The sequence below is a fragment of the Sphaeramia orbicularis genome, chromosome 1 (assembly GCF_902148855.1).
Source record: "Sphaeramia orbicularis chromosome 1, fSphaOr1.1, whole genome shotgun sequence".
Lineage (NCBI taxonomy): Eukaryota > Metazoa > Chordata > Actinopteri > Kurtiformes > Apogonidae > Sphaeramia > Sphaeramia orbicularis.
Genome location: NC_043957.1, coordinates 21,503,651 through 21,516,561, shown reverse-complemented (window position 1 = coordinate 21,516,561; position 12,911 = coordinate 21,503,651). Strand labels below are relative to the sequence as shown.

Below are 12,911 nucleotides of genomic sequence, written 5' to 3'. Positions count from 1 at the left end.
TGTAAGTATTTATGCACAAGAGCAGATATGTTTGAAATAACAAGTTAAGCACTGTGTAATCACTGCAAGAGTATCCTCTTCAAATCAATGCTGTGTTCACCCACTGGTGTGTGCATGCCCGCCTCAGTGTTTGTGTGCATCTATTTGTGTGTAGGTGGAGGAGTCAGAGGCCACATATCTCTCCCATCAACATTCTGCATTGATTTCTTCACAGATATACGCCTGAAAGACAAGCCAGTGGTGCAATTCGACTGCCCTCACTCTCTTATTCACTACAGTTATCCTGCATACGCAAACAGATCCGTTGCTGAAACATTTACACATTGTGCTAAAGTAAAGCAGCAGAGAGGAGGAAATGAAGCAGCATCACAAGCGATATGGGATTAAGAATATACTCTGCAGTAAAACAATTTTCAGGAAGTGAGCATGTTGGGAGCGTTAAGACCAGGATAATAGTATAAATTCCCACTGGAGGAAGGCAGGACTGTCGAAGCAAGTTTACTAAAAAGACCAAATCACACAAGGGACAGCAGCTGCCCAGAACAGACAACACTTTCTCCTCAATGCCTTGTGTTTGGTTTTATTAACAATGGTTTGATTCATTTTGACACTTTGTCAAACACGGTCGGTAGGATGATGCTATAAGACAGAAATATCATCAGGTTAAAATAGAATACCGCTAAAGGCTAACGGCATTGTATCCAATTTACATAGATATATGAATTTGGCATGTTAGTCCATTTTCATTAATATAGGGAATGATTTTCTTTTCTTTTTTTAATATGCTGTTTTATTTAAGGACATTTTGGTTGCACTTTACAAAGTGACTACCTTGACAAAGAATTTATAAATGTTTTATAGTTAGGTTATAATTAGTGCTGTCAAACAATTAATGTTTTTAATAAGATTAATCACAGGGTTGCTGTGGATTAATTTCAATTAATCACAATTAAATATCATTCATTTTTAATCTATATTAATTGCGTTTCATTTTGCATGAGCAAACAGACTCAAGAAAGAAGGGAATATATATGCACTAAACATGTTTATTAAATACCTTCAACAGTTTCAACAAAACAACATGAAACAAAACAACTTGGTACAACTGTTCTGTCTTGTTTTTTTTTTTGTCCTCATATTTCCATCCAGAGGGCCAACGTGCTGTTTAGTGTCTTCCATCTTTATGGGTTGGTTCTGCTGCCTGTCACTATCGGATCAACTGCCCATTTGTTCATGTGCAACGCGAATTCTACTTGGACAAACTGCCCCAAATGCATTGGCAGAGACGTTCAGAGTCATTCCGCCGTCATCTGTTATTACTATTTGTGCATACCGTATATGTTATATTTTCTGTGCAGACATGGAAATATAAAAGACAGTTAATACAAACAAACCCGTTTGTACTATTTTATTCCCTCATCCAATGAGAATCGATAAGGAAAATCGATAATGGAATTGGAATCGTTAAATTCTTATCAATTCCTATCCCTAACTCTCACACTGATTGATGCAGTAAAAAGATGCCTGTTGTAATCACATTTTTATTAAAAAGCATGAGTCAAAAAAAAAAAGGCAACAAAAACACTGTCTATTTTTATAAGCAGGGCGCATGGCCATGTGAGAGTCATGCATAAACTCAAATATTGCGACAGGAAGTCAGGAAGCATAAAGAGAATAATTTGAATCCTGTTTAGTGCGTGCCCTGCAGGTGGAAACTATGATAATTGCATGAGAAATCAAACAGGTGGGATTTTATGGTGTCTCATCTGTGGGAGAGGTATTAGAGCCGACACTCGTATACATATTGTTGTTGGACAGTGGATTATAGAGAGGTACATTAATCATCTGTTTTTACAAAGAATTGGAAACAGGCCTGTGCTCTTTCAAAGCGGGGCTGTATACACACACACTGGGTAAAGAGTAAATAAAAGGTCCCTGCTTCCCTTGCATGCAGGCTCTGCAGAAACACCAAACGGCTCTACTGTGGGTATATCCTCACTCAGCAAACACAAATAATTGAATATAAATCAACAGTGTTACACAAAACACAGACATTTTCTGTTCTAAATATAACTGAGGCGGCCATTGTTGGTACAGATTACGAAAGCTTTTGATTAAAAGAGAGATGTCAGGACAAATATATATTTTTATGTTTGAAAAATCTTCCTTGTGCAGCAGGTGATGCCCTTGTCACAGTGCATTGCCACGGCTGAGTACATATAGCGGAAACAGTGTTACAGTCTATTATGGGAAACTGCTGTCTCCTCCTATTTCAGGTTTGTTACCAATTTTGGAAAAAAACATTTCTGATGTAAACGGATGAGGCTGGTGTGTTTTAAAGGCATGTAAAATAGTGACTTTGTAGATTCATATTCATATTCACATGTATATTCATGTTATGTGTGATGCGATCCCATGTGATGTTTTTTAAGATTCTAAATTGCTGTATAGAAAATCAGTTAGAAATTCAAATGTGGTTGAAGTATCTGCGACGCTGAGAGAAGAATACTTGTGCTATTGTAAACTCCTTCCTCTCACAGATAAAAGTCCCCTATCTGTGACATTTTTCTATTATTGAAGGCTATTGTGTGAGCACTTTTTTTTTTTAAAGGTTTGAATAAAGAAGGAAGGTTGACTCTTCCAAAAGTCTGTGTTATGGCAGGAAGCATCTTTTTCAAAACAACAAAAAAAAAAAAGTGACAGCTTAGGGGTTTGCATGGTACACTGCTTCCATCAAAAAGAATAACCTTTTGAAATTTACTACAAGGACAGACTTCAATAAAAACTTACAACATTTTGGAAACCAAATATGCTGAACTACAGTCAGAGGTATTAATTCTTGAAGAATGACAGGGAATCCAGCCAAATTGATAATGTCTTTTAAGTGCCAGATTATGTTGTCTTTTTCCTCTCTACCTCACGTTGTTTATATGCACACTGCGGCAAGATTGTATCTAGACTAATGTATGCAGAATTCTGATCACAGCCTCACCACTTCCAAATCAGGGTAGGGGAAATCCAACCTGTCAGTTTATTATCACAAAAATTGGCTGCAGTTGTTTTGACAAATATGCAAATTCGATCTAATAACTTAGTGAGACAAATGAGGTACCTCTGACAGAAAGAAAAAGACTGTTTCGAAAGCAGTTTGAGCTTCTATTAAGGGCTGAGTAATATTGGATCAACCTGTCAACAACTGCAACGTTATATATGCTTTGATATATACCATCATGAGCTAATAAGAAAGAAAAATGGAATAATAACGACATAATAGTGGAAATCATGATTCAGCTCTCATTCTAATGAGGCTGCTTGTTATGTTATCAAAGATGTGGAGAGCTTATAACCTGACCTTTATGTTTTCAGTTAACGGCGTATAGGTTTCTGAATGTGTAAATGAACACATCAATCTTTATGAAACTTTGTAGGTATCGTGACTGAGTGAATATGTTAGAAGGATTAGATTTTTGTGCATCCATCTTAAGAATTAACAAAATGATATGGAGAAAATGTGTTTTGTTCTTCAAGTTCTAAAAGATGGGCATTTTTCCCCTGTGCAAGCTTTGCATCTGTTCTTGGATGTATTTGGATGGATGATGAATTCATGTTTGAGTGCTTTAATAAGTCTGTGTTGGAATCTGGGTTTTGCTTGTTTGTTGGTTCTAGTTGATGCCACTCCTGATCTAATGAAGAGGAGCAGAAGTGAGCACTGGAGTGAACATAGGGATTTTCATGGAAAAACAGACTTGTGCTTCCTTTACAAGTTTTTGTGACGCAGTGCCTGCAGATTAAAGGTGCAACTTGTAAAATTATCTGATTACTAGGGGTGTGACAATACACTCAGCTCACAAGATGAGATGATACACGATATTTAGTTCACGAGATTGACAACAAGACAAGACGATATTTCACATTACTTTTAAAAAAACTAAAATGACAAAATATATGACTGGACAAACAGACTTTTTTTATTTAACAGTTACAAAACAATGTAGGTGCATTTAGAAATATTTTATAAGCATGAGCTTTTAACTGTTGAACTTCTTTCCACAAATAAAATTAAATATGTCTTTTTTTTAAGTGCAAACAATATATGCAAAATTGTAAAATGGCCTCATATCAGCTGCAATGAAAACGCTGATGTCTCTCGTTATTACCGTGGCTCTGGTGTTTGACTCTGGGAGTTTAGGTGCAAAGCCATCTGTCAGTGTTGTCTGGCCTTTAGCCGTTTTAATCACAGGTGCAGCGGATTGAGAAGGAGCCGTGGTGGTTCTGCGTGTGTCTTTGCATAGTGTTCATGTTAGCTGCGGTGTTCGGTACTATTTTCTTACAGTGCTTACATATTGTCCGTGTCTTGTCTGTCACTCGGTTGCTGTTTATTATTTCCAGGCGCACCTACAGAGTGAAATTATGAGGTACGCACGGACCGCATGGGGGTGGGGGGTTCTCTGTAAGTACTGCAATGTACCTCACCTTCCTCCTACCTAGAAGTTTGGATAACGAGAAATATTGTCACGATTTAATCTTGCAAGATCTTGTGGCACGAGATCTTGTTACACCCCTAGTAATTACTTATCCAGTGTTAAACTTAGCTTACAAACAAGTGACAAACTACACAGCGCTTACTAATACACCCACCTGATTGCACAACACTTTGCCCCTCCTGCTCACTGATACCCTGCCGACCCAGGGAATGTAGTTTGAGTCGTAACTTCCAATTTTTTCAAAAATGTTTAAAAAATTTGCAAAAATGCAAAAATTGGGAGAAAGGCATATGAAAAGAACATGTGTGTCAAAAATGAAAAGAATCAAGTCAATAGTGTCCAAGAGATCTGTTGGACAAAAATCTCGGATCAACAAATGAAAAGAAGGATGGACAGAAGTCCTGGTATATCTACTGTATATACCCCCACTCTCTGGGGTGAGCAGGGTTTAACAATAAGGCTCTAGTTCACTATTTTTTACATCTTTGACTCCTCAGTGCTGATTGTGATCTGGATATTGATCTTCATGCATCATCTCAAAGGTGCTTCCTAAAAAGAACGTCCTAAATATGCACATGGAGAACCAGAGGAATGAAGACTGAAGAGGCTAACAACAGGAGCTTTGTGTACATTTTTTTTTCCCGATTGGATCTGTGATGTGTAGAAGAGTCATGACACACATCTGGGTTGTACAAACCATGGCAGGATCAAGACAGCTTGAAGTTGAAATAGATATTTGAACTTGTCTGTGTTAAAAAAAAAATCCATTCATCACCTGCAGACACATTATGAATTGAATTATGATTTAATCATAAGTTTACATGAACACTCATCTGACAGATCAGAAAATACAGCTGTAGATTGTGAGAAAAGAGCAGACTGATGATGCAGCTGTTCCACACGTCACATTTATCCAACACCTATTTAAACAGCCTAGAGGTGAACATGTCTCATTTTGTTAAAACACCTGGTTCCTCGCTCTTTTCTCCGCGGGTCCTCACCTCGACTCCTCCGATCAGACCTCTTATGTGAAAGGAACTGGGGTGAGGTTTTAAGGAGCTACAACTAGAGAACTGAGAGGAGGGGATAGAGTTAACTGCCATCAAGACATGTGTGGCTCAGAGCACAAAACAGACTCCAACAAAAACATAACATGAACACACTCATATCTTCCATATTTAACCTTTCACAGGTCCTATGTGCGTATTCAGAGGATATAAACGGGTGTGTGGGTCCATTTGTCCTCTCTAATTGGAAGGATTTCACTGAAATATTATCAAAGAGACTTCAGAGAAAAGTGCACACTGGTATACATATGTACACATGTGCACATGTTCACGCACACACCTACCAACACAAACGGTATGTGCCACCCACAGAACTATGCAACAAGAAAAAAAAAAAAGAGAGAACAAAGCAAGTAAAATCTGCTTTAATCCAGACTTAATGACAGTGGGTCCACTCATGCGAAGGAAGCAGCACACACTGAAATACAAATGCACACACATGGTGGATCCACATTTGGCTGTAGTTAACAGAGGGCAGCAGTGACATGGACGTCTGCCCTCAGTAAGTTCAACTCTCTGTCAGGTTACTACGCTGTGACTTTATACAATCGAGCAGCCATGTACACAACAGCTAATAGTGTTAATGTCATTAGATATCACCATGTTTTAATGTGGCTGTCATCTCTGCTTCCTTTCTGCCTTGTACCCCTCTCATTAGTGCATTAAAAATGTTATGTAAGGCTGTTGAACACACAGCTACAAAGACAAACAGAGTTATGCAAGTCCCTAGACCTTGATCCTCTTACACCTGCACACATGCACATACACACCTGCGTAGGGCACTAGGTGGGAGCTTCCCTGGGCTCCTGTCTGATGCCGTGCTGTAGCAGCTGCTCTGGGCCTCTGGTAGTTCCCCCTTCTCCCTCAGCATGGACGTCGCAGCAGACGAAATGATGCCCACCCCGTCCCGCACCCGTGTCTCCAGCGGGTACTCCCAGTCGTCATAGGACACGGAGATCATACCCAGGGGAAACACCTGAGTGAAAAGTTGAGGAAATCTGAGAGAAGGTTGCACATGGTGTGTTAAGATTCAATCTAATTTCAGTTTGACTTCCTGCCCCCCAATTTTACACATCCATATGCATCGTTCAAAGGTGTCAAACAGATGATTTATTGGGTCTCTGTACCTTCCTGAAATAATTCATGCCTGGGAATTAAATAAACTGTGAGCAGTCCACAAAAGAAATTGTTCATTCAGGTGTTGCCTGCACCTCAAACTGTCAAAATAAACATATTCTGACGAACTAAAAAGCACACAAACTTTATCTCCATAAACCAGACTGAGCAAACATCAAAAAACTCTGGCACGCTAGTCTGCCAGTCTACTCTATTATACTTTGTTTTCACATTTTAATTTGCCACTAACTGTAGAATCAGACATTTGTTTAAATAGGCAAAAATCCAACACAGGTATAAATGATAAGAATAGGAGAATGATAGACAAGAAGAGGCTTTTGACAAAAAATAAGCAAACAATGGATATGTTTCCATATTCAATGTGCAGGAACATTTGAGCTGATTATACTGGGATTATTTATACACATATTTATGATAATAACTACCTTGCTGCTGTACATTTTGAAAAGACAATGTGTGTGACGCTGTCAAACATCCTACTTAGAGGCAGAAATAATGGTTTAGTAAGAAAATACAAACATCGCAGTGTAGAAAGTGATGGCTGTGATTTCTGTAGACTGAAATGAAATATGTGATGTAACAAACTATGATATATTTCCAGACTGCCTTGGACTTTAACTGCTGTATTTGTTATAAGCTGCTGATATAACAGGAGAGGAAAAGAACAGGGGGGATGGCAGATGACCTGCAACAGCCTGGAATCCAAAGCACCGCTTGTCTTGTCACACCACTCAAAAGTGGCCACCTGTTACTACATATGGGACTACCTCGGGGGTAAAGTCTGGGTTGCCAGTGGTGAGGCTGGACACGATCCAGATGTAACCGGCTCCGATCAGACCCAGGGACCGAGCTTCCTCTAGTATATACCTGTCAAAGAGGACAGCTGTGTTCACTACTGAAATGTGGCAGTGTGTGACAAATAGGGAAAAACAACATAAGGAAATGACACTCACAAAGCCTCATCCTTGGAGCAGTACAGTAGTATAACAGGACTCTGGATCCTCTTGAGGGCAATGTGTGATTTAGAGTTTGGGTCACCATCTACAGCGTCTAGAGTCACCACACTCTGCAGGTCCCAGCGCACAAAGCTGTAACAATGGACCATTAAATGATATAAGGTACTTAATCTTGTCAGCTGCTGTAAATAAAGGTTAAGGATGAAAACAGTGTGTGTGTGTGTGTGTGTGTGCGTGCGTGCGTGCATGCGTATGGGCCTCGGGGTCCATATGAAAATGGGAGTCCAAACGTTGAAAGATGCTAATTCTCATCCAGAGAAAAAAAAATGTACTTAAAAACACATTTCCTGCATTTTTATACCATTTAATGTCTTAGAAAAAGTCAAGAAACAGGCATTAAAATTAATGTAAGTGGATGGGATCTAAAAAGGAAGAATGCACCAAGGACAGAAAGGCTATTTCATGTTTGGAATATGTATGGATATACCTGAATTCAACTCAAGTCCATCATTCAACTCAAACATTGTGAAGAAATGTCTCTTGCTTATGGCACCTGTAATTTATTAGTGTTGACACTAATGTTGGGGAGTCCGATCAGTCTTTGTTTTGAGGCTGACTTCAGACCACATGTTGAAGGACTCAGTCATGTCTCAGCTTATGTGTCATCTGTATTTTTACTCTGCGTGGTCTCGATCTATGACTCTTTGTTCAGTACCTAATTTGATCTATTCTGATTCTAATCTGACTCATTTTTGTACCTGGTTTGTTCTTATTTATGACTAATTCTTGGTAATGAATAACAATAGGATATAAAAAATCCTTCATTTTCAGCCTCTCTATATCAGTTCTCCTCAACTCAAACATTGTTGCCAGTTTATCCAGTATCCAAAACTCAAGAGATAGCATATTTTCTCCAGTATTTGTTGTAATAAAAATTTATGAAGGACAAAAGTGACACGTCTTTTGCTTATAATAAAATCCTCTTCATCTCATTTCCTACGATTTTTCATATACTTCGTGTTAAGGGCGAGGTTAAGGGCATCATGGATGGACAGCCCACTACTTTTTGATTCATATCTTTTGAACTAGACAAGTTTAAGACAAATATTACACATAATTGGAAACGTCTAAATGCCATCTTCAACATACTCAAAGGGCAAAATTTAGATTCAAATAATTTTAAAACAATTTTTAAAAATTAACGTCTATTTTTTGCAAGAATTACAAAGTTCTCAAAAGTGAAGTTCCTGTGACATTTTCATCCTGAAATGTATTCAGCGTATACCTTAAACCCTTTATTTTACAACCTAACAATTGGTTAGAGGAAAAAATATTTTATCACACCTAAATAGCAAGAGTTTTGACAAATGGCAGTGTCACACATGGACAAAAGTAAATATCAAATTAAACTGTTTTTTATGTCAATTGTCAATATCACATACAATTTTGTTTTTACAATATTTACAACATACAAATAATATTAACATTATATTCAAATGTATTTTGCATAGATGTATGTATTTATTAAGCATAATAAAGTCTTTGATGCAGTTGTTAATTTTTTATTGCCTGTTGCTGTACAAGGTTGGGATGGCCTTCAAGTTTCTGGAGTTCATCTTGATGATGGTAAATCTGGTAGATGAGGTGGTACTGCTGCTTCAACCTCACACTTTATCACTTTTCAAACATTCACACTCATAAAATTCCTCAAATTTATTTTTTTTCCAAAAATTTTTTTCTCATTTCAAAATACATTTTCCTGAAAATATAAGTAGTTACCTACCCAAAAATAGAACTTTGCAGTAGATTATTGTAATTAAATTTTTTTGACCAGATGTTCAGTGTGTGCAGCTGAGAAGAATCTAATTAGAGACACAATATAATACTCATAATTATGTTTTCATCAGTGTATAATTGCATGAAAATATGGATTGTTTGCCATGTTCCTACAGTTGGTTACAAAAACCCCAAGGTAAATTCAAACAACCGAGAAAACTGAAGAAAAAGTGAAATTTTCAGCAAAACATAATTTAAAAAAGAAAATAAAAACAAGCATTTACAATCAGTATCATTTGGTTTTTCTGGTGAATCAGTGTTACAGAACATGACAGTGTTTCCATATTCACTACGGAGCCTCTGAACATCCAAATAAGACACGTGATGCTGCTGAAAAGCTGAGAAACAGCATTTTACCTGAATTATTTACATGTATTGATAAGAAAAGTGGATCAAATGTTATTAAACACTTTAGATCAATAGATGCTGTTTCTTTCCAGCGGCTGTTTGAGTCTTTGAGGGTTACTATAGCTGCCTGGTTACAGAGGCTTAGCAAAACAGAACTTTGCTCAGTTTCAGAGCAGATGGGGATGCATTTGCTCCACTTGCTCTGATGCTCAGGTGTTTATATGTGTGCATATTCATTACCTGTGATCCACAGTTATTTTCAACGTGCTGATAAAGTCCTGGTACCCCGGAAACTTGGAAGTGACAATAGAAAAAACGTGCCAGTCATACTCCTCCATGATGGCCAGCATGAGCAGGGCCTCCTGCTGCAGAGCTGCACCGAACTGGAAGAACGTGGACTTCTCATCCTGCAACAACACACAAACCAACAGCACAGAGACAGTCAGCAGATCTCTCAGGAACTGAATTAATTGCAAGACACAGTGAGTGCAAGGCAGGCTTAAAAAAAAAAACAAAAAAAAAAACTGCTAGAATTAAAACCATTTTCAATTTTGCAATCAGTGATTCAGACTGAGTGAGAGAGATAAGAGAGTGTAAGTGCTACAGAGGGAAAATGGGAAAAGAGGGAGAGGGCGAGATACTGAGAAAACGAGATTCAGTCAACAAGTGAGACTCCACTGCAAGAGAGTGACTGCTAGCACCAGGGGGGCCTAATGGTTGGAGATAACTGCCTCATAACTCACAGGTTTGATTCACTCCAACCCCCAGAAGCCCATATAACAACAGCCGTGCATTGTCTTGAAAGCTAATTGAGCTACAACTGACTCTCTTCCTGCTCGCTGTGAACTGACTCAATGTTGAAAATGTAAAGCAGGAAATACACCACTCATTAAGGTTTGAACATAATTTTTCAGTGGTGCACTAACTGCAAAATATGTTTTTTTTGTAATAGCAGTCTCATTTAAAATCACAGCATACTCTCCATATACTGTAGCTCCGAATGTTAACAGTTTCCCAGCATTAATTCACAATGCAATGTACATCTAAATCGTTTAGTCTCAGCGTCAAAAGGAAGTTGGGGTCAGTGCGTGAGATCAAGAGGCAGCAGTAGCCATTATCAAAACCAGAGTGACTATTATACAAATGAATTCCAACGGAAGTGTGAAATAAGTTGCTAATGATTGCAAGAATCTATGTTTGTATAAAGTGTGAGCTGAGTTCTTCCCCTTGGGACACAACAAATAGACAGTAACACGCTCATCCAGCAGAGAAAAGGAGAGAAGGAGGAGGAGACGGAGGAAAGAAAAGGCTGCAGGGAGAGAGAGAAGGACAAACATGTTCCAGTCTTTTAAGTGAGACTGAAAGATGCAGGATGGAAGTTTACATACACTCATCTTGGACATGAATGTCTTGACAATATTGTTCTTTCAGTTACTTCAACTACTTTGGATACACCTTAAAGAGCTAAAAAAGAAGAATTTGCATATTCTGTGTACAAAAGGTAAGCAGAACATTAATTTTCAACAAAACAACTTTTGACCTTGATGCTGGAAAAATCATTCAAAAAAGTTGGGATGAGACAAAACAAGACTGAAAAGTTTATAGAATATACAACTATACACTGCTCTGAAATATTCCACATTTAGCAAGTTAACTGGAAACAGATAAAAGGATCTTTATGGGGTATAAAAGGAGTATCTTCCAAAGGATTATGCTTTGTCAACACCAATGGTGATATTTTAGAGATAACAGATATTTTTTTTTCTATGCTTAAGCCTCTCGTTAACACATTACCAGCATTTTAGGTTGTAAAAAAAGAAATTAAAAATGCCTTCCAAAGTGAAGATTTTTAGAATGTCCAGAATACACTTTGACAATCCATACTCACACTTATGTTAACGTTGGTTTATAGCCTAACCTGCTCTGTTATGATAGACTAAAGCAGTTTTCAAGTCGAACAGAAAGAATGATTTGTCTGAACATTGACATTGCTTTGGAAAATATTGTAAAATAAAGGTGGTGTGGACAGAATTTTTATAAAAACCGTGGAAGAAAATAGAAAAATATCTGCATTAGTGTGGACTGGGATTAGTCTTTAGAAGAACTGATTATTTCAAAAACAATATTTGTCAAAGTGAAAAAGACAGGCATTTCACCATCTACAGTACATAATATAATGAGAACATTCAGGGAGCCCAGGGAAATCTCAGCGCTGAAAGGCCAAGGACTGAAACCACTGTTGAATGTGCATGACCTTTGGGCTCTCAGGCGGCATTGCATGAGAAACCATCATGCTACTGTGATGAATGTAGGCACATGGGCTCTGGAGTACTTTGAGAAACCATTGTCATTTAACACAGTCCACTACTGCTTCTAGAAACCCAACCGCAATGCAACTGTGTCACACAGGAAGGAAGGCCTTTGTCAATTCTACGTATAAACCGTGCTCAGTTTTCTGGACCTGGACTGAAAAACAGTGGAAACGTGCTGTGGTCCGACAAGTCCACATCCAAGCTTATGCTCATTAGATGAAATAAAGGTTAACTCATAAAGACCCAAACAGCCACTGGCAACCAAAGCTACTGATCTAAAATGTTTAATACCTGTTGATCCACTAATCCTATCAATTCATATAAATAATTGGTGTAAAATACAGTTTGTCATCTTTTCATGGTCATCAGATATGACCCATCTGGACATTCAGAGGCTTCGTAGTGAACGTGGAAACATTGTCATCTTCTACAACAGTGATTCACCAGTAAAACTCATGGAGTTGGATCAATGACAGTGGATGGAGACACTTGTTTTTATGTTTAATTAATTATATCTTTGCTGAAAAAGTCACTTTTTCTTCATATTTCTCTGTTTCTGATATAATAACCTAAGAATTTACTCTGAGTTTTAATGAACATCTATATGATCAGTGAATTGAATATCGGAAAATACATGATTTACACCAAAAAATGCTAAATACTGACAACAATATTACAATAAATGGTGATAAATCACTTAAGAAAGGTTAAATATAGAGCAAAAATCCTTTGGGAACTGACACATAAGTAGCACTGGGTCTTTATGGGTTA

At 37.8% G+C, this 12,911-nt stretch overlaps 1 protein-coding gene across 1 annotated transcript in view; it reads right to left on the bottom strand.

The window, feature by feature from the left end:
- Window positions 1-12,911, bottom strand: part of grin2ab (glutamate receptor, ionotropic, N-methyl D-aspartate 2A, b) — a 200,403-nt gene that overhangs the window by 58,161 nt on the left and 129,331 nt on the right. The window contains exons 6-9 of the mRNA XM_030142138.1: window positions 10,069-10,235; window positions 7,642-7,776; window positions 7,456-7,555; window positions 6,322-6,527 (exon numbers count right to left, since the gene is read on the bottom strand). Of these exons, the coding sequence (XP_029997998.1) occupies window positions 6,322-6,527; window positions 7,456-7,555; window positions 7,642-7,776; window positions 10,069-10,235 (608 nt within the window). The remainder of the gene's footprint in view (window positions 1-6,321; window positions 6,528-7,455; window positions 7,556-7,641; window positions 7,777-10,068; window positions 10,236-12,911) is intronic.